The sequence below is a fragment of the Rhinatrema bivittatum genome, chromosome 14 (assembly GCF_901001135.1).
Source record: "Rhinatrema bivittatum chromosome 14, aRhiBiv1.1, whole genome shotgun sequence".
Taxonomy (NCBI): domain Eukaryota; kingdom Metazoa; phylum Chordata; class Amphibia; order Gymnophiona; family Rhinatrematidae; genus Rhinatrema; species Rhinatrema bivittatum.
The window spans coordinates 1,606,551-1,633,641 of NC_042628.1; the positions used below are offsets into that span (position 1 = coordinate 1,606,551).

Genomic DNA, 27,091 nt, shown 5'->3' on the forward strand with positions numbered 1-27,091 from the left:
GTCCTAGAGGTGACAGGCTCTGTATCCCTGCTCCCATCCCCTGATCCCTCCAGTCCTAGAGGTGACAGGATCTGTATCCCTGCCCCATCCCCTGATCCCTCCAGTCCTAGAGGTGCCAGGCCCTGTATCCCTGCCCCCATCCCCTGATCCCTCCCAGTCCTAGAGGTGACAGGCTCTGTATCCCTGCTCCCGTCCCCTGATCCCTCCAGTCCTAGAGGTGACAGGCTCTGTATCCCTGCTCCCATCCCCTGATCCCTCCAGTCCTAGAGGTCACAGGCTCTGTATCCCTGCTCCCATCCCCTGATCCCTCCAGTCCTAGAGGTGACAGGCTCTGTATCCCTGCTCCCATCCCCTGCTCCCTCCCAGTCCTAGAGGTGACAGGCTCTGTATCCCTGCTCCCATCCCCTGATCCCTCCAGTCCTAGAGGTGACAGGATCTGTATCCCTGCCCCCATCCCCTGATCCCTCCAGTCCCAGAGGTGCCAGGCCCTGTATCCCTGCCCCCATCCCCTGATCCCTCCCAGTCCTAGAGGTGACAGGCTCTGTATCCCTGCTCCCGTCCCCTGATCCCTCCAGTCCTAGAGGTGACGGGTTCTGTATCCCTGCACCCATCTCCTGATCCCTCCAGTCCTAGAGGTGACAGGCTCTGTATCCCTGCTCCCATCCCCTGATCCCTCCAGTCCTAGAGGTCACAGGCACTGTATCCCTGCTCCCATCCCCTGATCCCTCCAGTCCTAGAGGTGACAGGCTCTGTATCCCTGCACCCATCTCCTGATCCCTCCAGTCCTAGAGGTGACAGGCTCTGTATCCCTGCTCCCATCCCCTGATCCCTCCAGTCCTAGAGGTGACAGGCTCTGTATCCCTGCTCCCATCCCCTGATCCCTCCAGTCCTAGAGGTCACAGGCTCTGTATCCCTGCTCCCACCCCCTGATCCCTCCAGTCCTAGAGGTGACAGGCTCTGTATCCCTGCTCCCATCCCCTGATCCCTCCAGTCCTAGAGGTCACAGGCTCTGTATCCCTGCTCCCATCCCCTGATCCCTCTAGTCCTAGAGGTGACAGGCTCTGTATCCCTGCTCCCATCCCCTGCTCCCTCCCAGTCCTAGAGGTCACAGGCTCTGTATCCCTGCTCCCATCCCCTGATCCCTCCAGTCCTAGAGGTCACAGGCTCTGTATCCCTGCTCCCATCCCCTGAGACAACCATGTCCAGGAGGAGGACGACTGTGAAATCAGTGTGTGAAAGAAGAGTCAATATTAGCTTTGTTCTGTATGTGGCCCTTTTTAAACAAATAGGGGCCACTTCTCCACCAGATTTACTGCTATTAGCAATGAGAAGAAATTACAGTCCTGCAAGTGCACCAGGACAGAGAATACCACGAGAAGCAATTTCAGTTGTATTACCTGCCCAGCCAGCATTTCATAGAGCAGCACTCCAAATGCCCACCAATCCACCGACTTCCCGTAGGGCTGGTAAGCAATTATCTAGGACAGAACAAATACTACTGTGATTACTGCTGCGTACAAAGGTTGCAACACAAGCAATGCACTAAGAAGAAAGTCTGGTGTGAGTGAGGATGAACAGGACATCCTGACACCATAAACAGAGGGGCACAACCTGTCCTAGCGAGCAGCCTCTCAGATCCATGCTGCACTGTATGCGCCTGTTCACCGAGGAGAGTGCAACGGAGTTACAGGTTGAGGTGCCATCGCCGTGAAAGTTTTATCCCTCAGCTGAGTTCCCCATGGGAATGTGGAAAGCACAGCTCAGGGTCCAGGTCTGAGCGGCGAAACAAGTCGGGGACCTTGAACCCAGTTCTGCAGAACGGCCAGGCTCAGAAACGTCCGATGAGAACTGCAGGGCTCTGAGGGAGTAGATTTCTCTCATCAAGTCTTGCTGAGAGCTTTCATGTGGTGGCTGCGTTGTAAAACATCGAAGTCTCAGCATGGGGAACCCTTCTAAGGGAAAGTCCTTAGCTTCAGCACAGGGGCTACAGCTGGAGGCCCGGGTGGACGGGGCTCGTCAATCTGCTCCTTTCTAAGGAAGATAAGTGGTTGAAGAGATGCAGTTATGTGAGCCCCTGAAGACACAGACGAGAGAATGTCCTGCTGCTTTTATGCCACAAACCCTGTTCTCAAATCAAGAGGGTTTCAAAGGAGGAAGCTCTCTTGGCACAATGCAAGTATTAAGAAGGGCATTAGCAGTGAATTTGAGAGCTGTCTAGTTATTGCTCTGTGATACAGGTGCCAGTTATTATTGGTTTTGCTGCTGCAGACAAACAGCAGAAATTTGGGGTAATGACTCCCAAGGGTTGATCTTGCGCACACCTTGTAATGCAACGCTGGACCTGCTTCAGGGCTGCAATGCCGGACCTGCAGTGCTGCAACGCTGGACACACTGTAATGCAACGCTGGACCTGCTTCAGGGCTGCAACACCACCGGACCTGCAGTGCTGCAATGCTGGACACACTGTAATGCAACACGGGACCTGCTTCAGGGCTGCAACACCACCGGACCTGCAGTGCTGCAATGCTGGACACACTGTAATGCAACACGGGACCTGCTTCAGGGCTGCAACGCTGGACACACTGTAATGCAACGCTGGACATGCTTCAGGGCTGCAACATCACCAGACCTGCAGTGCTGCAATGCTGGACACACTGTAATGCAATGCTGGACTTGCAGTGCTGCAACGCTGGACACACTGTAATGCAACGCCGGACCTGCTTCAGTGCTGCAACGCTGGACACACTGTAATGCAATGCTGGACATGCTTCAGGGCTGCAACATCACCGGACCTGCAGTGCTGCAATGCTGGACACACTGTAATGCAATGCTGGACTTGCAGTGCTGCAATGCTGGACACACTGTAATGCAACGCGGGACCTGCAGTGCTGCAACGCTGGACACACTGTAATGCAATGCTGGACTTGCAGTGCTGCAACGCTGGACACACTGTAATGCAATGCGGGACCTGCTTCAGGGCTGCAACATCACCAGACCTGCAGTGCTGCAACGCTGGACACACTGTAATGCAACACGGGACCTGCTTCAGGGCTGCAACACCACCGGACCTGCAGTGCTGCAATGCTGGACACACTGTAATGCAATGCTGGACTTGCAGTGCTGCAACGCTGGACACACTGTAATGCAATGCTGGACATGCAGTGCTGCAATGCTGGACCAACTAAGACTGAGCTGCAATCTCAACTCTTTACAGCGGCAGTGAGGGGAGAGGCCACCAAAGGTCCAGGGCTCATACTCCCTAAGTTGGTTTATCTGGAAGCTGTCTCAAAATCAGGTCACATCAAAAAAGTGGTTTAATAAGCAACATAGGCTATAGGGAAAATCATATTCTGTACTACATGCTCAATAGCACTTCTCCAGAGAAAAGCAGGATCCTGACTCTGAAGAAATGGTGCTCTTGGACCCCTGGGAGCAGCCTGGAGGGATCACCAGGCCAGATCCAGGTCCAGCCCCAGCCTGGAGGAGATGCTGGCAATGTCCCCCTTCCAGACCCTGAAGCGGGGGAGGTTGGCAATGAATGACACCGGCCTCACATTGGGTTTTTATAACAGAACGTTAGGTTTGTCTACTACAAAGCTGCAGGCAAGGACTCCAGAGCAGCACATCAGTTAACTGGAAAGAGACATCTGCACAAAGCAGATGATCACTAATGATGCTAATGAGGTTTAATGTGTGTGATGCGTCAGCGTGCCCACCCTAAAGTCTTCATGATCTAAATCTGAGCACTGGGAAGGTTTGAAACTTACTGATGGAGGCTGAACCGAAGCTGGATCTGCTTATAATCTCACAAGGACCTGCTGCAGGCTTCCACCATCACTTCCTGACTGTACAGGGCCCAGAAGCAGAACTGGTCTATCCCTCTCTGACATGGATCGCCACCAGCCTCAGCTGAAGTAGTAATTCTCTACCGCTCATCATCTCCTTTACAGTAATTAGCACAGGAGATGGCGTCTGCACTCACCCATCTGTTGTGGATGCACAGGCACTCTACGGTGATGCTAGAGAACAGGATTATGCCGCACTATTTTACATCATCATAGGCAAAAAAAATACCTCAACCGTAAATCTGTGCGAGATTCAGAGCAAGCACCAGTTTAACATCCTTTACCGAGTACAGTTTTATGGAAACTCAGCATTCAAGCTGGTTTCTAAGGAAGATAAATGCCAAGGCTCAAAGGATGCTCAGTGTGCAAGCTCGGATCTGTATAATGCAAATTTCCTGCCAATTAATGCCCTGATTAGGGTCCCTCTGCCTGGTGTCACCTTCACTAGCAGCCATTAAGTGGCCTACGGTGGAAGCGTAGCAGAATTTAAATGAAATGAATAAAGTAAATGCAAGCGGAGATTTTCAGCAAAATCTTCCACTTCCAGGAAGCTTCCTATAACCTTTTTTAATTGGAATTGAAATGCAGTGGGAGCACAATCCCCCTCTGATTGCTTAGGTGTGATCCATGTCCCGAAGGTGGCAGCTAAGGACAGCAGAGCAGCTTCCCTCCCAGCCAGCCCGCTCCTTACCTCGGGGGCGATGTAGTCCGGGGTACCACAGAACGTTTTGGTGGTTATCCCATCCCAAATGTTCTCTTTACACATTCCAAAGTCTGCAATCTTTATATGTCCTTCAGCATCCAGCATCACATTATCGAGTTTCAGATCTCTACGGCAGAAAGAAAAACCATGGAGACAGCTGACGGGGCTCGCTTCCTGCCTTCTCCAGCCTGCCAGGACTGCACCGTGTCCCGTACTCGCAGGTCCAGAGCCTTCCAGAAAGCAGTTCCTAAATCTACTTTTATAATCTCCATTAACTTTAATCAATTCTTTTAAAGAAAATGCAGCCACACACGTACACATAGCACGGACAGCAATGCAAGCTCTCTATTCTGTTTCTCACTCCCTCATGCACTCCCCCATCACAGAACAGAATCAGCATGGGTAGCAGCAGTGCAAGCTTCCCTCCCACACACACACGGCCCCATCACAGGACGTGTACAGCACAGACAGCTGCAGTGCAAGCTTCCCTCCCACACACACAGCCCCCTCACAGGACGCGTACAGCACAGACAGCAGCAGTGCAAGCTTCCCTCCCACACACACACACAGCCCCCTCACAGGACGTGTACAGCACAGACAGCAGCAGTGCAAGCTTCCCTCCCACACACACACACACACACAGCCCCCTCACAAGACGTGTACAGCACAGACAGCAGCAGTGCAAGCTTCCCTCCCACACACACAGCCCCCTCAAAGGACGCGTACAGCACAGACAGCAGCAGTGCAAGCTTCCCTCCCACACACACACACACACACACACACAGCCCCCTCACAGGACGTGTACAGCACAGACAGCAGCAGTGCAAGCTTCCCTCCCACACACACACACCCACACACACAGTCCCATCACAGGACGCGTACAGCACAGACAGCAGCAGTGCAAGCTTCCCTCCCACACACACAGCCCCCTCAAAGGACGTGTACAGCACAGACAGCAGCAGTGCAAGCTTCCCTCCCACACACACACGGCCCCATCACAGGACGCGTACAGCACAGACAGCAGCAGTGCAAGCTTCCCTCCCACACACACACCCACACACACAGCCCCATCACAGGACGCGTACAGCACAGACAGCAGCAGTGCAAGCTTCCCTCCCACACACACACGGCCCCATCACAGGACGTGTACAGCACAGACAGCAGCAGTGCAAGCTTCCCTCCCACACACACACAGAGCCCCCTCACAGGACGTGTACAGCACAGACAGCAGCAGTGCAAGCTTCCCTCCCACACACACATGGCCCCATCACAGGACGTGTACAGCACAGACAGCAGCAGTGCAAGCTTCCCTCCCACACACACACAGAGCCCCCTCAGAGGACGTGTACAGCACAGACAGCAGAAGTGCAAGCTTCCCTCCCACACACACAGCCCCCTCACAGGACGTGTACAGCACAGACAGCAGCAGTGTAAGCTTCCCTCCCACACACACACACACACAGCCCCCTCACAGGACGTGTACAGCAAAGACAGCAGCAGTGTAAGCTTCCCTCCCACACACACACACACAGCCCCCTCACAGGACGTGTACAGCACAGACAGCAGCAGTGCAAGCTTCCCTCCCACACACACACACACACAGCCCCCTCACAGGACGTGTACAGTACAGACAGCAGCAGTGTAAGCTTCCCGCCCACACACACACACACACAGCCCCCTCACAGGACGTGTACAGTACAGACAGCAGCAGTGTAAGCTTCCCTCCCACACACACAGCCCCCTCATAGGACGTGTACAGCACAGACAGCAGCAGTGCAAGCTTCCCTCCCCACACACACACACACACACACACACACACACAGCCCCCTCACAGGACGTGTACAGCACAGACAGCAGCAGTGCAAGCTTCCCTCCCACACACACACACCCACAGCCCCATCACAGGACGCGTACAGCACAGACAGCAGCAGTGGAAGCTTCCCTCCCACACACACAGCCCCCTCAAAGGACGTGTACAGCACAGACAGCAGCAGTGCAAGCTTCCCTCCCACACACACACGGCCCCATCACAGGACGTGTACAGCACAGACAGCAGAAGTGCAAGCTTCCCTCCCACACACACACACACACAGCCCCCTCACAGGACGTGTACAGCACAGACAGCAGAAGTGCAAGCTTCCCTCCCACACACACACACACACACACACAGCCCCCTCACAGGATGTGTACAGCACAGACAGCAGCAGTGTAAGCTTCCCACACACACACACACACACACACACACACACACAGCCCCCTCACAGGACGTGTACAGCACAGACAGCAGCAGTGCAAGCTTCCCTCCCACACACACACCCCCACACATCCCCCTCACAGGACGTGTACAGCACAGACAGCAGCAGTGCAAGCTTCCCTCCCCCACACACACAGAGCCCCCTCACAGGACGTGTACAGCAGAGACAGCAGCAGTGCAAGCTTCCCTCCCACACACACACAGCCACCTCACAGGACGTGTACAGCAGAGACAGCAGCAGTGCAAGCTTCCCTCCCACACACACACACAGCCCCCTCACAGGACGTGTACAGCATAGACAGCAGCAGTGCAAGCTTCCCTCCCACACACACACACACACAGCCCCCTCACAGGACGTGTACAGCACAGACAGCAGCAGTGCAAGCTTCCCTCCCACACACACACAGCCCCATCACAGGACATGTACAGCACAGACAGCAGCAGTGCAAGCTTCCCTCCCACACACACAGCCCCCTCAAAGGACGTGTACAGCACAGACAGCAGCAGTGCAAGCTTCCCTCCCACACACACACGGCCCCATCACAGGACGTGTACAGCACAGACAGCAGCAGTGCAAGCTTCCCTCCCACACACACACACACACAGCCCCCTCACAGGACGTGTACAGCACAGACAGCAGAAGTGCAAGCTTCCCTCCCACACACACACACACAGCCCCCTCACAGGACGTGTACAGCACAGACAGCAGAAGTGCAAGCTTCCCTCCCACACACACACACACACACACAGCCCCCTCACAGGACGTGTACAGCACAGACAGCAGCAGTGTAAGCTTCCCTCCCACACACACACACACACACACACAGCCCCCTCACAGGACGTGTACAGCACAGACAGCAGCAGTGCAAGCTTCCCTCCCCCACACACACACAGCCCCCTCACAGGACGTGTACAGCAGAGACAGCAGCAGTGCAAGCTTCCCTCCCACACACACACACAGCCACCTCACAGGACATGTACAGCAGAGACAGCAGCAGTGCAAGCTTCCCTCCCCCCCCCCCCCACACACACACACACAGCCCCCTCACAGGACGTGTACAGCACAGACAGCAGCAGTGCAAGCTTCCCTCCCACACACACACACACACAGCCCCCTCACAGGACGTGTACAGCACAGACAGCAGCAGTGCAAGCTTCCCTCCCACACACACACAGCCCCCTCACAGGACGTGTACAGCACAGCCAGCAGCAGTGCAAGCTTCCCTCCCACACACACACGGCCCCCTCACAGGACGTGTACAGCACAGACAGCAGCAGTGCAAGCCTCCCTCCCACACACACACACAGCCCCCTCACAGGACGTGTACAGCACAGACAGCAGCAGTGCAAGCTTCCCTCCCACACACACACACCCACACAGCCCCATCATAGGACGCATACAGCACAGACAGCAGCAGTGCAAGCTTCCCTCCCACACACACACACACAGCCCCATCACAGGACGCATACAGCACAGACAGCAGCAGTGTAAGCTTCCCTCCTACACACACACACACACAGCCCCATCACAGGACGCGTACAGCACAGACAGCAGCAGTGTAAGCTTCCCTCCCACACACACTCAGCCCCATCACAGGACGTGTACAGCACAGACAGCAGCAGTGCAAGCTTCCCTCCCACACACACACAGCCCCATCACAGGACATGTACAGCACAGACAGCAGCAGTGCAAGCTTCCCTCCCCACACACACACACAGCCCCATCACAGGATGTGTACAGCACAGACAGCAGCAGTGCAAGCTTCCCTCCCACACACACACACAGCCCCATCACAGGACATGTACAGCACAGACAGCAGCAGTGCAAGCTTCCCTCCCACACACACACACACAGCCCCATCACAGGATGTGTACAGCACAGACAGCAGCAGTGTAAGCTTCCCTCCCACACACTCAGCCCCATCACAGGACATGTACAGCACAGACAGCAGCAGTGTAAGCTTCCCTCCCACACACACAGCCCCATCACAGGACGCGTACAGCACAAACAGCAGCAGTGTAAGCTTCCCTCCCACACACTCAGCCCCATCACAGGACATGTACAGCACAGACAGCAGCAGTGTAAGCTTCCCTCCCACACACACAGCCCCATCACAGGACGCATACAGCACAGACAGCAGCAGTGTAAGCTTCCCTCCCACACACACTGCCCCCATCGCAGGACGTGTACAGCACAGGCAGCACATTCTCAATACCCACAGAGTCCTTGCCCTGTATGGAGCGTGCCAGATGGGCTACCAATCAGGACAAGATTTTATTGCAATTTATGGACAACTGGACCAATTTCTCACTGGCTAACATATGGATATTGGACATTTCTAGTGCCACATCAATGGGGCTGGAGATAATATAAGGTGCAGATGACCTGTGTATCCCAGTGCCAATGCCCTGAATCGTCCAATCCCGAAACCAAATAAATGGTGTAGGGCACCCCCTGGCTGAGAGGAATAAAGCTGTGGATGGGCAGGGAATGAGGTGCTCACCTACCGATAGATGATGCCTTTGCAGTGGAGGAAGAACAGCCCGATGGCAATTTCAGCAGCATAAAATCTAGAATTTGAGATTTAGACAAGAGATAAATGTAATTACAGGGGCCATGAGAAACAGAAACCATCGGCTGTCACTCAGAATCCCACCAAAGTCTGTCCTAATAACGTCGCCGCTCTTTAGGCTTTCCGTTACACATCGAAGGGGGATGTGTCCTCGAGAGCCAGGAGGGGCAGCACCTGCAGGGCACCGGAAATGTCCAGGACCTGACACAAAGGTAAAGGTTAACTTATATCTGGCACATCTATGACCCAAGGTTAATGGTTAACTTATCCCTGTCTTCTGCTTGTGACGTGTAGCTTAGTAAACAGATGTAAAGAAGCCAGGAGACAAAAAGCATTCAGTATTGCTCTACATGCTAGTGTTTTGGGAAATAGGTGCCGTTCTCCCCCGCCCACCACAAGCACTCAGAGGTTACATAGCAGCAGACTAACAGAGAGGAGGAGGAGGAGGAGACCCTGAGCTCAACCTCAGAAGGAATTGAGATCTATGGATGATGTTAAGAAATTTAAATCTTCCTACAAAGAATTTCTCCTTGCCCGTGCGTTTAAGTTGTAACGCAATGTTTTGAATTTCATTTGCTTCTGTGTTGATGAGTATTGTATTGAAGTGAATATGTTTGACTTCATATTTAAATGTGATATTTTTTATTATTTTATAATGTTTGTTTGTTCTAGTTTTTGTGAAATTTTTGTGTTTTTATTACTATGTATGTCAATTTTGTATTTTGCTTAGGCCATTTGTGTTAAGCGATTAATAAATTTTTTAAATACAAAATACAAATAATTATTATTCCTACTATCTTTATATATCGTTTCTTCTTGCATTATTTTCATAACCAAGCACATCTAATAAATATTAATTGTCCTTCAATCTACTGTTGTGCTGACTTGATGTGAGTGTGCAGTGTGAAGCGTTTAGTGTACTGGATCCCGTCAGAGAGGGAGTCTGCAGGGTCTTGTGTCCTTATCACATCCACATAGTATGAGATGAAAAAAAATGTTGTGTAGTGGACAGGATCCCAGGCTGGGAATTGTATGAGCTCAGTTATTGTGATTTCAGTTGTTCAAAGTGTGAATAAACCTGTAGACAGAGGTAAGCGGGGTGATTCAGTGTATCTGGAGTTTCAGAAGGAGTTTGACAAAGTCCCTCATGAAAAACTCCTCAGGAAATTACAAAGTCATGTCCTATTGTGGTCTGGGGCAAGGGGTTAGAAGGCTGGAAACAGAGAGTAGGACTAACTGGTCAGTTTTCCAAATGGACAAAGGTCCTTAGTGGGGCACCACGGGGATCGGCACTGGGACGGGTGCTGTTGGATGTATTCATAAACGATCTGACAAAGGGAATGACGAGGGAGGTAATCAGATTTGCAAATGCACAAAATTATTCAAAGTTATTGAAACAGCAGCAGATTGTGAGGAAGTTCAGAAGAACCTTGTGATGCTAGGAGACTGGGCAATTGAATGGCAGATGAAATTTAATGTGGAAAAGTGCAAAGTGATGCACACAGGGGAAAACTAATCCCAACTATAGGTTCTGGTTGGGAGTCACCAACCAGGAAAAGGACCTTGGAGTCCTTGTGGAGAATACGTTGAAATCCTCAGCTCAGTGTATGGCGGCGGGAGAAAAAGCAAATAGAATGTTAGGAATGACCCGAAAAGGAACGGAGGAGAAACGGAGAATGTCCTATTGCCTCTATATGGAGCCCTGGTGCGCCCGCACCTTGAGTACTGTGTGCAGCTCTGGTCCCTGCATCTCCAGAAAGACACAGCAGAACTGGAAGAGGTGCAGAGGGGGTGACAGAGATGATAAAGGGGAGGGAACATCTCTCCTGTCATGAGAGGCTACGCAGGCGAGAGCTCCTCAGCTTGGAAAAGACACAGCAGAACTGGAAGAGGTGCAGAGGGGGTGACAGAGATGATAAAGGGGAGGGAACATCTCTCCTGTCATGAGAGGCTACGCAGGCGAGAGCTCTTCAGCTGGGAAAAGAGACAGCAGAACTGGAAGAGGTGCAGAGGGGGTGACAGAGATGATAAAGGGGAGGGAACATCTCTCCTGTCATGAGAGGCTACGCAGGCGAGAGCTCTTCAGCTGGGAAAAGAGACAGCAGAACTGGAAGAGGTGCAGAGGGGGTGACAGAGATGATAAAGGGGAGGGAACATCTCTCCTGTCATGAGAGGCTACGCAGGCGAGAGCTCTTCAGCTGGGAAAAGAGACAGCAGAACTGGAAGAGGTGCAGAGGGGGTGACAGAGATGATAAAGGGGAGGGAACATCTCTCCTGTCATGAGAGGCTACGCAGGCGAGAGCTCTTCAGCTGGGAAAAGAGACAGCAGAACTGGAAGAGGTGCAGAGGGGGGTGACAGAGATGATAAAGGGAAGGGAACATCTCTCCTGTCATGAGAGGCTACACAGGCGAGAGCTCTTCAGCTGGGAAAAGAGACAGCAGAACTGGAAGAGGTGCAGAGGGGGTGACAGAGATGATAAAGGGGAGGGAACATCTCTCCTGTCATGAGAGGCTACGCAGGCGAGAGCTCTTCAGCTGGGAAAAGAGACAGCAGAACTGGAAGCGGTGCAGAGGGGGTGACAGAGATGATAAAGGGGAGGGAACATCTCTCCTGTCATGAGAGGCTACACAGGCGAGAGCTCTTCAGCTGGGAAAAGAGACAGCAGAACTGGAAGCGGTGCAGAGGGGGTGACAGAGATGATAAAGGGGAGGGAACATCTCTCCTGTCATGAGAGGCTACGCAGGTGAGAGCTCCTCAGCTTGGAAAAGACCCAGCAGAACTGGAAGAGGTGCAGAGGGGGTGACAGAGATGATAAAGGGGAGGGAACATCTCTCCTGTCATGAGAGGCCACGCAGGCGAGAGTTCTTCAGCTTGGAAAAGACACAGCAGAACTGGAAGAGGTGCAGAGGGGGTGACAGAGATGATAAAGGGGAGGGAACATCTCTCCTGTCATGAGAGGCCACGCAGGCGAGGGCTCTTCAGCTTGGAAAAGACCCAGCAGAACTGGAAGAGGTGCAGAGGGGGTGACAGAGATGATAAAGGGGAGGGAACATCTCTCCTGTCATGAGAGGCTACGCAGGCGAGAGCTCTTCAGCTGGGAAAAGACCCAGCAGAACTGGAAGAGGTGCAGAGGGGGTGACAGAGATGATAAAGGGGAGGGAACATCTCTCCTGTCATGAGAGGCTACGCAGGTGAGAGCTCTTCAGCTGGGAGGGGACATGAGAGGGGTTTATAAAATCATGAGTGGGGTGGAAGGGGTAAATAGAGGACGGTTATTCACCCTCTCCAATAATACTAAACAAGGGGACCCTCCATGAAAGTAATGATCAGCAGATTCAGAACAGATCCTAGAAAGGACTTTCTCACTCCGTGCACGATCGCGCTGTGGGATCTGTTGCCAGAGGATGTGATGAAGGCAGTGAGCATAGCGGGGTTTAAAAGAAATTCTGGAGGAAAGTCCATTACACATTCTTAGCCAGGGAGAGTAAAGAAAGCCATTGCTATGCCTGGGAGTGAGTGGCAGGATTTACATCTACTTCATGGGATCTGCCAGGCACTTGTGATCTGGATTGGCCACTGCTGGAGCCAGGATCCTGAGCTCAGTGGTTCTTGCTCTGACCCAGCCGATGAGGGGAGAAGACTCCTACAGCCCCCGGGGAGGTAGTGGCACTCAAGCTTGGGCAGGACCTGGATTGCCTGCAGAAAATCCGGTTAGGAAAAAACAAAAAGGGAGATGCAGCTTACGGACTAAGTTTTGGGAGGACAAGGAGGGATATAAAACAGAATGTGAATCCCTGCAGCGTAAAGCGAGGCACAGCCACACCTCAGGGAGTGGCAGAGAAAGCAGCCATGAAAGATATAAATATAGAAATGGCCAGGTGCGAGCCGTGATGGCTGCTGCGGCTGAATGCCACCCTGATAAATAGGACGGTGACATTTTTGAATCCTGGGGAGATGAAGAAGTCGAGGAGGACAGATGTGCCCCGCCTAAAGACCTCATCAAGCAAAGAGAACAGAGTCAGGGTCCAGCTGTGAGCAGCCATGCGAGGCCACACGCCCGTCTGCTTGTGAAAAATGACAAGAAAAACTCTGATAAGAGAGTGTGGAGGGGTCCCTGGGCCTCTCTCACACCATGAAACCCTGCTCACAGGGCTGGAATGGGTGTGAAACGAGGGGGCTGATCACATGTAAAACGGATGCACGTCTTCCGTGCAGACCCCCAGGAGGACTCGGGCCTGAGGTCAGAATGGTTATAAAGTCACTGACTTGCCCTTTACGCTCGCCACGTGCAGCAGTTAATGCAGACCACACGGCCTAGGCAGAAGGGGGGCCTTCTGGCTCCTGCAGCCACTGTGAGGGCAGTGGTAATGGATCAGGGGAGCCTGAACAATTAAAGCAAACAAAGCTTAGAGGAGAAGAAGCTTCTTGCTCCTCACAGAGAAGGCCACCCCGCAAATTTGGGGGAATGACCCAAAATGATATAGAAGGTGCCCTGCGCCCCCCTCTCCCTGAGGACACAGGTTTTATGGGAATTACAGCAGAGGAGGGGATTGGCCGTGCACCCTCATGACCTCCAGCCAAATCATCTCTGTGGCCAGCACCCTGTCCCCCAAATCTGAGTGGAAAGAGGCAATTCCCCTCAGCTGATGGCCAAGCCAAACCTCTGTGCAGATCTCCAGAATTAATCAGAGACCCCCTGTCCCACGGGACAATATTCAGAGAAACGAAACGGTAGTGAACATGACTGGAGGTTTCATTAATTCTTGGAAATGCAAAACACTTTCAGGGGGGATTCAGTTTAATTAGTGGACAATCAGTCTGACGCAGACTTCAATGTCAAACAATGAATCTGTGAGCAGGCCCCGACTGCCCGCATCTCTGATCCCAGTGCCTAACAGTCGTACTCGGACAAAGTCAGAAAGCATTGCGCAAGGACCTGGGGAAACCCTTGGGTAGTAATGGTGCAGGACGCACCGGTCTTCTCGGCGTTAACGCTGAAAGATGCACTAATCCTGTTCTATTGCTTTAGCAGAAAAATAGACAACGTGCTTGCAGCTACCCTGCTAACCTTGATGGCAGTCCTCTAACTTGTTTTCATCATGAATATGCTGATCCTACCGACCTCATCTCTCCTTACCAACACACATCTAATCTGACCTTGGCATAAGCCCTTTAACCTATCCAGCTGTGCATGTGTACGATCAGAAGTCTGTCACCTACTACTGGCCTATTCCCCTACAGGAGAACATGCCAGCAGTTTCCTCTACTCGTGTCGACACCTGCACGCTCTGCACTGAGGGGCAGGAGATAACACAATAACCCTACTCCTTGCTGAAAATATAACTGCACCAAGTGCAGTTATGTTACCTTTGCACTACTGATATTAATATGTCTATTAAATAGGAAGACTTTTACTAACAGGTATCAGTGATGCTTCTCTGGGTCCTGGGGGGTGCAATGTAAAAAACTGGTTTTGGAGCTTGGCCAGCTCAGAATGGGTTAACTTATAACTTACAGGGCTTCAGTGAAGCATCACCCCCGACACAAAGATAAAGGTTAATGTATCCCCGACACAGGACACTGGGCTTGAAGGACTTTTGTCTGACCCAGTATAGCAAATCTTATGCAGCTTTCCTCTGCGTGTGACATCCATCTCAGCAGAGGAAAAAGATGTAGACTAGCAATGTGACAAAAAGCATTCGGTGTTGCTCTATGTGGTGGGGGAAGGGGAAAATAAGTGCCATTCCCCTCCCCCAAGCACTCAGACTTATACAGCATGGGACAAGGACAGAGACTTCCTGCAACTCCGAGCTCATCTATAAAAGGGACTACACCACGTAAGGAATGAGTTACAGTGCATTATTGGCATTCATCCTACCTTTATATTTAATTTCTTCTTGCATTATTTTCATAGACGAGCACATATAATAAATATCAGTTGTTCTGGGATCTGCTGTATAAGTGTGAGAGTCTAACCAGCCCTACGGCCAGACCAGAATATCAGCGTTAGCTGCATCCAACTCTGCTCCGCCCAGAAATGGGAATGTCCCCAACTTATGCGACTAAATTCTAGCCGCATACGACGTGAATATTGCTGGGTAGCCATTTAGAGGGATAACTTTTCAGTTATCCCTCTAAATGGCTTTTGAATATCAACGTCTATGTTTATATGCTGCGACCCTGTGGTGAAAGATGAAGTGGTCCTGCCTGCAGACCCCAGGCTACTGAATGAGAACGTCCTACTTACACAGCGTGCGGTTCCTTAAACCTGCCGGCCTGCTGTATCTGATACATTAAATCGCCTCCATTCACATATTCCATCACAAAATACAAGCGATCCTGCAATCAAAAAGCAAACAATAGGATCAGAATAGTGGCCTGTTTTATTGAAATGTGACCATACAATGGTCTAAAAGTGATGCATGAGCCTCTGTTCCACAAGTTCTGCCACAACACCACGGCATCACTCCCCAGTTTCCCATCAAGATAGCGACTGATACAGCTACCATAACACTACCACTAGACAACGCTCCTTCTCAGTCAGGAGGGCTGCTGGCCACGAGGCAGCATGGATAGACAACGCTCCTTCTCAGTCAGGAGGGCTGCTGGACACGAGGCAGCATGGATAGACAACGCTCCTTCTCAGTCAGGAGGGCTGCTGGACACGAGGCAGCATGGATAGACAACGCTGCTGGACACGAGGCAGCATGGATAGACAACGCTCCTTCTCAGTCAGGAGGGCTGCTGGACACGAGGCAGCATGGATAGACAACGCTCCTTCTCAGTCAGGAGGGCTGCTGGACACGAGGCAGCATGGATAGACAACGCTGCTGGACACGAGGCAGCATGGATAGACAACGCTGCTGGACACGAGGCAGCATGGATAGACAACGCTCCTTCTCAGTCAGGAGGGCTGCTGGCCACGAGGCAGCATGGATAGACAACGCTCCTTCTCAGTCAGGAGGGCTGCTGGACACGAGGCAGCATGGATAGACAACGCTGCTGGACACGAGGCAGCATGGATAGACAACGCTCCTTCTCAGTCAGGAGGGCTGCTGGACACGAGGCAGCATGGATAGACAACGCTCCTTCTCAGTCAGGAGGGCTGCTGGACACGAGGCAGCATGGATAGACAACGCTCCTTCTCAGTCAGGAGGGCTGCTGGACACGAGGCAGCATGGATAGACAACGCTGCTGGACACGAGGCAGCATGGATAGACAACGCTCCTTCTCAGTCAGGAGGGCTGCTGGCCACGAGGCAGCATGGATAGACAACGCTCCTTCTCAGTCAGGAGGGCTGCTGGACACGAGGCAGCATGGATAGACAACGCTGCTGGACACGAGGCAGCATGGATAGACAATGCTCCTTCTCAGTCAGGAGGGCTGCTGGCCACGAGGCAGCATGGATAGACAACGCTCCTTCTCAGTCCAGGAGGGCTGCTGGACACGAGGCAGCATGGATAGACAACGCTGCTGGACACGAGGCAGCATGGATAGACAACGCTGCTGGACACGAGGCAGCATGGATAGACAACGCTGCTGGAAACGAGGCAGCATGGATAGACAACGCTGCTGGACACGAGGCAGCATGGATAGACAACGCTCCTTCTCAGTCAGGAGGGCTGCTGGACACGAGGCAGCATGGATAGACAACGCTGCTGGACACGAGGCAGCATGGATAGACAACGCTGCTGGACACGAGGCAGCATGGATAGACAACGCTCCTTCTCAGTCAGGAGGGCTGCTGGACACGAGGCAGCATGGATAGACAACGCTGCTGGACACGAGGCAGCATGGATAGACAACGCTGCTGGACACGAGGCAGCATGGATAGACAACGCTGCTGGACACGAGGCAGCATGGATAGACAACGCTCCTTCTCAGTAGCCGGTCCAACCCTTTGGAACCAACTACCCTCTCACCTCAGACTGGAACCCTCTCCCCAAACTTTCAAAAAAAACCTGAAAACATGGCTATTCCAGAAAGCCTACCAACTAGCGACCTAACACCTCTCCCCCCCTTCCCCTCCCCTACCCGCTCCCCCTCCCACCGTAATCCCCCCCGTACTTAATCATAAATTACTGTCTTCAACTTACCTTTTAAAGGTTGTGATGTATATAAGAAAGGCGTAAAAAGCCACCATATATAAGTTCCAATCAATTTGATTCCTTACTGCTACTATGTATTATTTCTGCCTCTGTTTCACTGTATTTCCCTGCTAATCTGTTCCTACGCATTTATTCATGTTTCCATGCTTTATGTTTTAATGTTTCTATGTTCATAATGTTACAATAGTAAAAATAGCTTGACCTTTCACGCTATTATCCTGTTATAATGTGAACCGATGTGATGTACCCAAACGAATGTCGGTAAATAAAAGCAGATAGATAAATACATAAATAAATAAATAAATAAAAGTAATTAGTGTGCATAACACAAGACCCACAGCAACTGTGAGCAAGTCTGCCCAGAAACTTTCTGGGCAGACTGGATTTTGGTCCTCCTTCTCTGGACCGCCTCATCCTGTCTCTATCCTTTTTGAGATACGGGCACCAGTATTGAACGCAGTACTCCAAGTGAGGCCTCACCAAGGACCTGTACAAGGGGATTATCACCTCCTTTTTCCTACTGGTTCTTCCTCTCTCTATGCAGCCCAGCCCTCTTCTGGCTTTAGCTATCGCCCTGTCACATTGCTTTGCCACCTTCAGATCATCAGACACTGTCACCCCAAGGTCCCTCTCTTGCTCCATTCACAGCAGCCTCTCACTCCCCATCACATAGAGCTCTTTTGGATTACCACACCCCAGATGCAGGACTCTGCACTTCTTGGCATTGAATCCCAGCTGCCATATCTTTGACCAGTGTTCAAGCTTCCTTAAATCTCGTCTCATTCTCTCTGCTCCTTCAGGCATGTGCACTCTGTTGCAGTTCTTAGTATCATCTGCAAATAGACAAACTTTACCTTCTATCCCTTCTGCAATGTCACTCACAAAGATATTGAACAGAACTGGTCCCAAGACCGATCCTTGTGGCAATCCACTAAACATGGTTCTGTCTTCTATCTGTCAACCATTTGTAATCCACGCCACCACCATGGTGCTCACTCCCAAGCTTCTCATTTTATTCACAAGCCTCCTATGCGGGACTGTATCAAAAGATTTGCTGAAATCCAAATAGATCACATCAAGCGCTCACTCTCGATCCAATTCTTTAGTCACTCAAACAAAAACATCAATCAGATTTGTCTGACAGGACCTTCCTCCGGTGAATCCCTGCTGCCTTGGGTCCAGCAGCCCTCCTGACTGTAGATAGCTCACCATCCTTTCCTTCAGCAGAGTCTCCATTAATTCCCCCACCACCGAGGTGAGGCTAACCGGCCTGTAGTTTCCAGCCTCCTCTCTCTCCCACTCTTGTGAAGCGGGACCACCACCGCTCTTCTCCAGTCCCACTCCCGTTTCCAGGGATCTATTGAACAGGTCACACTGCGGACCCACCAGCATCTCTGAGCTCCCTCAGTATCCTGGGATGAACCTCATCAGGCCCCATGGCTCTGTCCACTTTCAGTTTTCCTAGCACTTCCCATACGTTCTCTTCTGTAGATGGAGTATTGTCTGCTCCACCCCCCTCCGATGTCTTGTTAGCTAACGATGGTCCTTCTCCAGGGTCGTCTTTAGTGAACACTGACCTGAAGTATTTGTTTAATATTTCTGCCATTTCTTCGTCTCTCTCCACACATTGATCTTTGTCACCTTTCAGTTTCATTATACGACTTCGGACCTTTCTCATTTCTCTGATATATCCGAGAAATGTTTTGTCACCTCACTTTACCTCTTTGGCAATCCTTTCTTCTGCCTGACTTTTTGCTTTCTTGATTACTTTCTTTGTCTCCCTCAGTTTTACCAGGTAACTCTTCCCTGTGTTCCTCTTTTTGGGATCTTTTCAATTTCTTGAATGCTGTTTTTTGCCTTTTTTCAGCTACCTCCTTTGAGAACCAGATCGGTTTCTTATTTCTCTTGCTTTTGTTTACTTTTCTAACATACAGATTTGTTGCATGTGTAATTGCTCCTTTTAGTCTGGCCCACTGTTGTTCCACTTCTCCCATTTCCTCCCAGTCTGTTAGTTCTATCTCCAAGTACTTCCCCATTTCAGCAAAGTCCGTATTTTTGAAATGCAAAATTCGGGTCTTCATGTGACTTACCTGTATCCTATTTGCGATATCAAACCATGCCATTTGATGACGACTGGTGCTGAGGTGGGCACCCACCCAGACATTAGAGACCTTCTCCCCGTTAGTGAGCACCAGGTCGAGAATAACTCCCTCCCTCAGGGCTTCCATTACCATTTGTTTGAGCAGAGCCCCTCGCAGGGTGTCCACTATCTCTCTACTTCTTGTAGATTTCACAGAAGGGATTCTCCAGTCTACATCCGGCAGATTAGTCTCCAACGATCACCACTTCTCCCTTCTTTCCCACCTTTTGGTTGTCTTCGACCAGATCTCTGTCCAGTTCTTCTGATTGAGTCGCAGGCCTGTAAACCACTCCAGTAAAAATGGATGCACCATCATTTTTTTTTTTTTTTTTAAAGATGGCCCTTAATGCTTCTTTTCCAGTCCACGTTCCTTGCAGTTCAGTTGCTTGGATAGTGTTTTGGCATAAGAGCGGTCCCCTCTGTCCTTCCTTAACAAGTTACAGCCCGGCATGGCCATCTCCTGATCATGAGAATCCATGAACCAGGTCTGCGTAACAGAGAAACAATGTCCACGTCCACCTCCACCATTGGGGCCTGCAGGTCTGGGATTTTATTGTGCTCACAGCTTTGCAGCTTCTCTCCTTCAGGTTACCGCTCTTCTTGGACTTATTTTGTGCCTTGCTCAGCTGATTTTGTTTTGTCTTTGAGACTTGGGGGTGACATTCCAATTTCCTTCTGGCACCCCCGTCATCTAGTTTAAATGCCTTATGTCATAGGGTTTGACTTTATCTCTTAGGATCCTCTTTCCTGCCATCTCTGACACAGAGCCTCGTCCTGTTCCATATATGGCCCCAGCCCCCAATAAATCCAGAACTGTCTTCCTTACAGCAAGTTTTGAGCCATACACTGAAATTATCTGCATGGCTTAACCTCTCTTTCCCATCTCCATGAACAGGTAACACTTCTGAAAAGGCAAGAGACTTCTCCATGTGACTAATCTGCTTCCCCAGAGTCTGGAAGTCTCTGTACCACTTTGATGCTGTTTCTAGCAAGGTCGTTGGCTCCCAGAGTCCTCACTTTCTTCCTTGATCACCGTGAATAACATTTCCACCAGCCAATGATCCTGGGAGGCTTTTACCTGTGGTCGTTGCCATATTAGTGCCTCTGATGACACTCACCCAGCACAGTGAGCTTATTCTTATGTTTTCTGCTTGTATGGCTGAATTTCTGCGTGATTTCGGGTTTTCATTCCCGTCAGTCTCCATCGCTGGGGCTTCTTCCTTATTTAAGACAGAGAAGGCGTTTTGTACTTTTCTCACTCCGCCTCGCGGGTCTTACTGTACCAGAGCCCAGTGTAATCAGTTTCTTCTCGGGTTCCTGTACAAATCCGTGGGGCGGGGACACGTGGGCTGCACAATTGTGAAGAACGGGTGACTCTGGGCCACAGCTCTTGTGCTGCCTGAACCCACTTTTTTCTGGAGTAATGGGGGAAACGATTCCTGAATTATGTAAAGTGGGTGAGGATTTTTTGGTGACTTCTGATACTTTTATTGCAGCCCAACTCCTTCCTCAGGTCTGAACAAATGGGAAAAGCCCTAAGTTTCCAGATAAAGGCTCCACAATTGTTACATTGGATAGTCCTCATTTTACCCATTTATCTGACAGAGAACACCTACAGACTCGCAAATTATCTTCTTACCAATGGCTCTAACCCTGGGGTGGGTGGGAGAGAATTAAATTGCTGGTATTCGCTTCGTCAACTTCAGCTTACAGAGAGCTATCGGGATTTTGTAGGATACTCTGTTTAGTTAAAGTGAGGTATTTTTCTAATTCCTCTCTTTTCACACTAAGATCCGTGCAATCCTCTAAGACGCCTACACAATGCAAACACAGAGGACTTTTGGTTAATGATAAAGGGGATGGAACAGCTCCCCTATGAGGAAAGGCTGAAGAGGTTAGGGCTGTTCAGCTTGGAGAAGAGACGGCTGAGGGGGGATATCATAGAGGTCTTTAAGATCATGAGAGGTCTTGAACGAGTAGATGTGACTCAGTTATTTACACTTTCGAATAATAGAAGGACTAGGGGGCATTCCATGAAGTTAGCAAGTAGCACATTTAAGACTAATCGGAGAAAATTCTTTTTCACTCAACGCACAATAAATCTCTGGAATTTGTTGCCAGAGGATGTGGTTAGTGCAGTTAGTGTAGCTGGGTTCAAAAAAGGTTTGGATAAGTTCTTGGAAGAGAAGTCCATTAACTGCTATTAATCAAGTTTACTTAGGGAATAGTCACTGCTATTAATTGCATCAGTAGCATGGGATCTTCTAGGTGTTTGGGTAATTGCCAGGTTCTTGTGGCCTGGTTTGGCCTCTGTTGGATACAGGATGCTGGGCTTGATGGACCCTTGGTCTGACCCAGCATGGCAATTTCTTATGTTCTTATGTTCTTATATTCCAAAAATATCAGGCAGCAATATCAGATACTTAAGCTTTGCAGCTGGCAGCTCTTGTGGACAGGAACCTTTTTCTCCCTGTACTCGGCATATGACTGAGTAAACTGTCATATACAATCTGAGATAAGGTAACCGAGTGCAAATGAAAATCCAGAGAACCACAGCACAGCAGAACTAATTCACAGAGGCTGTGGACCGCAGCAGCAGCAGCAACTACAGGCAATACAGACGCTGATTAGGCTTTGGCTGTGTTTTGTGTGACTTTGCCTGTGACTCTGGGGATGCTGAAGTAATGCAGGATAAAACACCCCTGATTACATTACAGATAGCTCATGTTAGGACGACTTTCCTGCTCTAATCCACTTCTGCTCTGGGCTGCCCAGCCTCGCAATTTGATCACTGCTTTATTTTCTCTCTGAATACACTGAAACGCCACAATGTGCAATCAGCTGCTCGAATATTAAAAATATATAAGCCTAGTTACTATCTCTAAGACCCAATAACCATGAAATCCTTGGTCCAGATGAGAGGGCAAGCTCTCCCCACTGTGTTACAGTCTCTCTGCTTGTGCAATGTAATAATTAGTTTCTTTCTGATTATAATTATTTCTCACCATAGTTCTGTTTAATTATGGATTCAGAGATCACCTGTTATACAATTTTTAACCTATCTGGGGCATTTCCAAAGCCATACAAAGTGATGACCTCAGGGCAGGAAAGACGAGAGAGAAACAGTCTAAGGGTCTGATTTACTGAAATCTTTCCCCCCATTCTGTGCCTTTCAGTAGCAGAGGAGCTGAGGCAGCTCATACCATGGTCTGGAAGCAGGAGTGAAGCTGCGTGAGAAAGGGGGGCTTCCCTGACAGGGCCAGGACTCGCTTCTCCACCATCGTGCACTCCACGTCGTCATCCTGAATCACCACATCCTTCTTCAGGATCTTCACAGCGTACAGCTCGTCCGTGCCCTTCCGTTCTGCAAGGATCACCTACGGGACACAGCAAAAGGCAGTGAGAGAAGGGAGAGAGAAAACCATCCACCCAGGGCCACATTACCAGGTGCTGGGCCTTAAAAGGAAGAAAAACAGCAGAAACACGACCCTGGACTGCCACAAGCAAGTCTGCTTCTCAGGAGCTTCCCAAAGAATCTGCAGGAGGGATATTCTGCGTGCATGCTACGATATCTCATACCTATTCATGATGCTCATGTCAAGGAAACCCAATTTCAAGAGAGCTGACAAGAGCAAAGTCTTGCTTGTATACGTGTGCAAATCCAGTCTCCTTTATCAAGCAAATATCTGGCTCTGAACAATTATTTATTACAAAAAGCTGTGGGGTCTATACAAATTTCAGAAACCATTGCAGGTTCTCATTTATCAAACCAAGGTATGAATTAGCCGAACATGCTTCTGTTAATAAGATTCAAACATTCAACCAGGCCATAATGCTCTGTTCCCAGGCCTCAGATTTCCCACTAGGCAGTGCTGGCAGCATCCGTCCCAGTAACGGTGCAAGGCTAGTGCTGTTAGCACTATAAAACAGGGTCCCTGCGGGCTGCGGCGGGACACAGGACGTGGCCTTGCAGCACCAAATCTAGGAACTGGCAGGTTGACTTTTGGTGAGCTGCTGGCTGGGAACTTGTTAAAATTATCTGGGTATTTTTCTGACTGGACCCCAGAGCCGTAGGCGCCACGAGGGGACTCAGTGAAGTGGAAAAGCAGCGTGGCCCGCCAGCCACACTGATGATTCTGGCAGAGCCGCGCTGCTTTTCGACTCATAGGCATGGGAATTGGGGTGTAGCCTCATTGGTGGGCAGTGGGATGATGCATGATTTCCTGAACGGGGCTCACCCCCGCAGGGTGCTATCTCGATCCCCTCGTGCGGCCTTGTAGCACGAGCTGCTTCCTCTCTCCCGGCTGCCGGTGTACGAATGACATCATCAGGCGGAGAAAACAGCTGCGCGATCCTTCAGGAGCAGGGAGGGTGAATGAGGGGATCACGATAGCACCCTGCAGGAAATCATGCACCTGCCACCTGCAGTGAGTGAGGGGATTGTGGGTGAGGTGTGGGAGAGGGCCTGTGGAGCAAGACCGCTGGGGAGGGGAGAGAGGGCCTGTGGAGCAAGACCGCTGGGGAGGGGAGAGAGGGCCTGTGGAGCAAGACTGCTGGGGAGGGGAGAGAGGGCCTGTGGAGCAAGACTGCTGGGGAGTGGGGGGGGGGAGAGAGGGCCTGTGGAGCAAGACTGCTGGGGAGGGGGGGGGGGGGGGGGGGGAGAGAGGGCCTGTGGAGCAAGACTGCTGGGGAGGGGGGGGGGGAGAGAGGGCCTGTGGAGCAAGACTGCTGGGGAGGGGGGGGGGGAGAGAGGGCCTGTGGAGCAAGGACTGCTGGGGGGGGGGGGGAGAGAGGGCCTGTGGAGCAAGACTGCTGGGGAGGGGGGGGGAGGAGAGGGAGAGGGCTGTGAGGCAAGACTGCTGGGGAGGGGGGGGGAGAGAGGGCCTGTGGAGCAAGACTGTCTGTGTTCTGAGACTTGCAAGACTTGGCTGGGGAGGGGGGGGGAGAAGAGGGCCTGTGACAAGACTGCTGGGGAGGGGGGGGGGAGAGAGGCCTGTGGAGCAAGACTGCTGGGAGGGGGGGGGAGAGAGGGCCTGTGGAGCAAGACTGCTGGGGAGGGGGGGGAGAGAGGGCCTGTGGAGCAAGACTGCTGGGGAGGGGGGGGGAGAGAGGGCCTGTGGAGCAAGACTGCTGGGGAGGGGGGGGGAGAGAGGGCCTGTGGAGCAAGACTGCTGGGGAGGGGGGGAGAGAGGGCCTGTGGAGCAAGACTGCTGGGGAGGGGGGGGGAGAGAGGCCTGTGGAGCAGACTGCTGGGGAGGGGGGGGGAGAAGGGGCCTGTGGAGCAAGACTGCTGGGGGGGGGGGGGAGGAGAGGGCCTGTGAGCAAGACTGCTGGGGAGGGGGGGAGAGAGGGCCTGTGGAGCAAGACTGCTGGGGAGGGGGGGGGGAGAGAGGGCCTGTGGAGCAAGACTGCTGGGGGGGGGGGGGGGGGGGGGAGGGAGGGCCTGTGGAGCAAGACTGCTGGGGAGGGGGGAGAGAGGGCTGGGGAGTAGGGGGAGTGGGAGCATGTGTGTGGGAGATTGACCCCACTTCCTCTCTGCCTGCTAATCCATGACAATTTTAGGGTTTCTGGAAATCAAAAGTTCCCAGATATGGATAATGGGCAATTTTTGAAAATTCTTATTAGTTTTAATTGGTGCGTGTTATTTGATGTGTCTGTTTTGAAATATTTTATTGATGTTTGGAAAATGTTTATATGAGTTTTTAATTATTGAATGTTATTCTAATCATTAGTTATTTTGAATTATTCTTTTTATTGGTATGGTTTTACTAATTTTATTGTTTTATGAGAAGTTATAATGTTTCTGTTTTTTTCATTGTTGCAGTGCATACAGAATTTGGCTTGTTGCAGTTTCCAGTTCAGTTTTTGTCTGTATATTTCTATTTTATGGTCTCTTTATTCTATATTTGAGGGTCTATCAGTTTTTTGCATGTGTGACTGAAGTGAGGGATGCAGTTTCTATGTAGGCATCTATAGCAGCTTGGCTTGAACTGATTTCCTAATAGAAGGTGTATTACTGTTTTAGGTCTGGTATTATATTTGCAGTGTTAACTTTCATAAGTAGAGTTGTTGCTGTTTGCGTGCTGGCAGTTAGTGTTGTTTTGATACAGAAAGTTTATTGCATTGTAATTCTGTTTTCTTGTGGCTCTCTGAGGGTCATGCCCATGGCTAAGATGCATTACAGTAGGCCTAATACCATACGGGTTCCAAGTGTCTCTTGGTTTTTTGCAAGGTTTTCTGGTTGGCACCACAGCAGTGCATGTAAATATAATATATATAGTGTAAGTGATACTTTTACCTGGGAAGTCTGTGCTTTGAATGTCCTTTTTCATGCAAAAATCTCTAATTATAAATGCATAATTTTTAATTGTGTGAGGAGGGTGTGATGGGGCGGGGGGTGCAAGTCTGTAAGGTTTTCCTAGGGCACCTTGTACTGGCCATGGCCATTGCTGTTCAAACACTGAACAGAGACTCCCAACTCGTGGTGTCCTGTGCTGTGTAATGGGCACCACATTGCCTGCCTATGGCTCTGCCGGACTCTCCTGGCTAACTTTAATATCAGCTCTCACCAGATAACATTTCCCATCATCGCCTCTTTGATTTATCTGACTCAGAGTTAAACTGGGCAAACCCTTTGAATATCCACCTCTGGGCTGCCTAATTATTCCCCTTCATTGGAAGCTCAAATTCAGTGACAAGTCCCAGAGAAGTGAATGACAGAGAGAGTCCATATCCGGCTAAGCTGCCTGGGACATTCGGTGGCTCAGCCAAGCTACTACTTAAGCAGCCGAATATGGAGACCGCACTGAGTCTCCACCTCCCACTCACAGTCAAATGCACTAAAGTCACCAACAAAACCTCTTCATTGGGAGGCAGGTGAGGTGGTTGCATGTCTGCAGATTTTCCAGGGAAGAGAGACCCCGGGCGTGCGAGGGAGGGAGGGAGGGAGGGAGGGAGGGAGGGTCTGCGGCATTTACTGCACCTTTCCAAAGCTTCCTTTCCCCAGCACTTTCAGAAAGTTAAAATCCGCCAGCTTCATCCGGTCGCGGTTTCCATTGTTGTCGTATCGGGCTAAACTATTTGCCTTCTCGTCTGCTGCCTTGGACCCGGGACCGATTTTGGCTCTCTGGTGAGAAAAGAGACACACAAGATGCAATTAAATCCACTGCAAACTCTTTCTAGGTGAGCAGAGGAAGCCGGGAAGCGCAGCCGAGTCAGAGCAGGGGCCGCGAGCCTTGGGGCCATGCAGCCTCCACTGCAAGGGGGGGCCGGATACCAGAGACCCCTCCAGGACCCCGGCAGCGGATGTGGCCTGCCCCGTATGTGGGGAAAATCCACGCCAGGGCTGGGGCTGGGGCAATGTGACTCGGATTTGGGGGAAGAGGATCCTAGGGGCAGGGATTGAAATGCAGGCATTTTCAGAAATTTGCATTTCATTTGACAGAAAAAGGAGACGGAAAGTTGTTC

The 27,091-nt window shown here is 51.0% G+C and overlaps 1 protein-coding gene across 7 annotated transcripts in view; it reads right to left on the bottom strand.

Annotated features, from left to right (window-relative positions):
* The window catches only part of PRKCB (protein kinase C beta), a 188,250-nt gene that overhangs the window by 48,191 nt on the left and 112,968 nt on the right, over window positions 1-27,091 (bottom strand). For all 7 annotated transcript variants that reach the window (XR_003852575.1, XR_003852574.1, XR_003852573.1 and 4 more), the window contains 6 exons: window positions 26,607-26,750; window positions 22,828-23,001; window positions 15,624-15,715; window positions 9,311-9,373; window positions 4,537-4,675; window positions 1,398-1,478 (listed from right to left, as the gene is read on the bottom strand). Coding sequence is in view for 4 of the 7 variants with exons in the window: in XM_029576316.1 (XP_029432176.1) it covers window positions 1,398-1,478; window positions 4,537-4,675; window positions 9,311-9,373; window positions 15,624-15,715; window positions 22,828-23,001; window positions 26,607-26,750 (693 nt within the window). In the remaining 3 variants the exon portion in view is untranslated. The remainder of the gene's footprint in view (window positions 1-1,397; window positions 1,479-4,536; window positions 4,676-9,310; window positions 9,374-15,623; window positions 15,716-22,827; window positions 23,002-26,606; window positions 26,751-27,091) is intronic.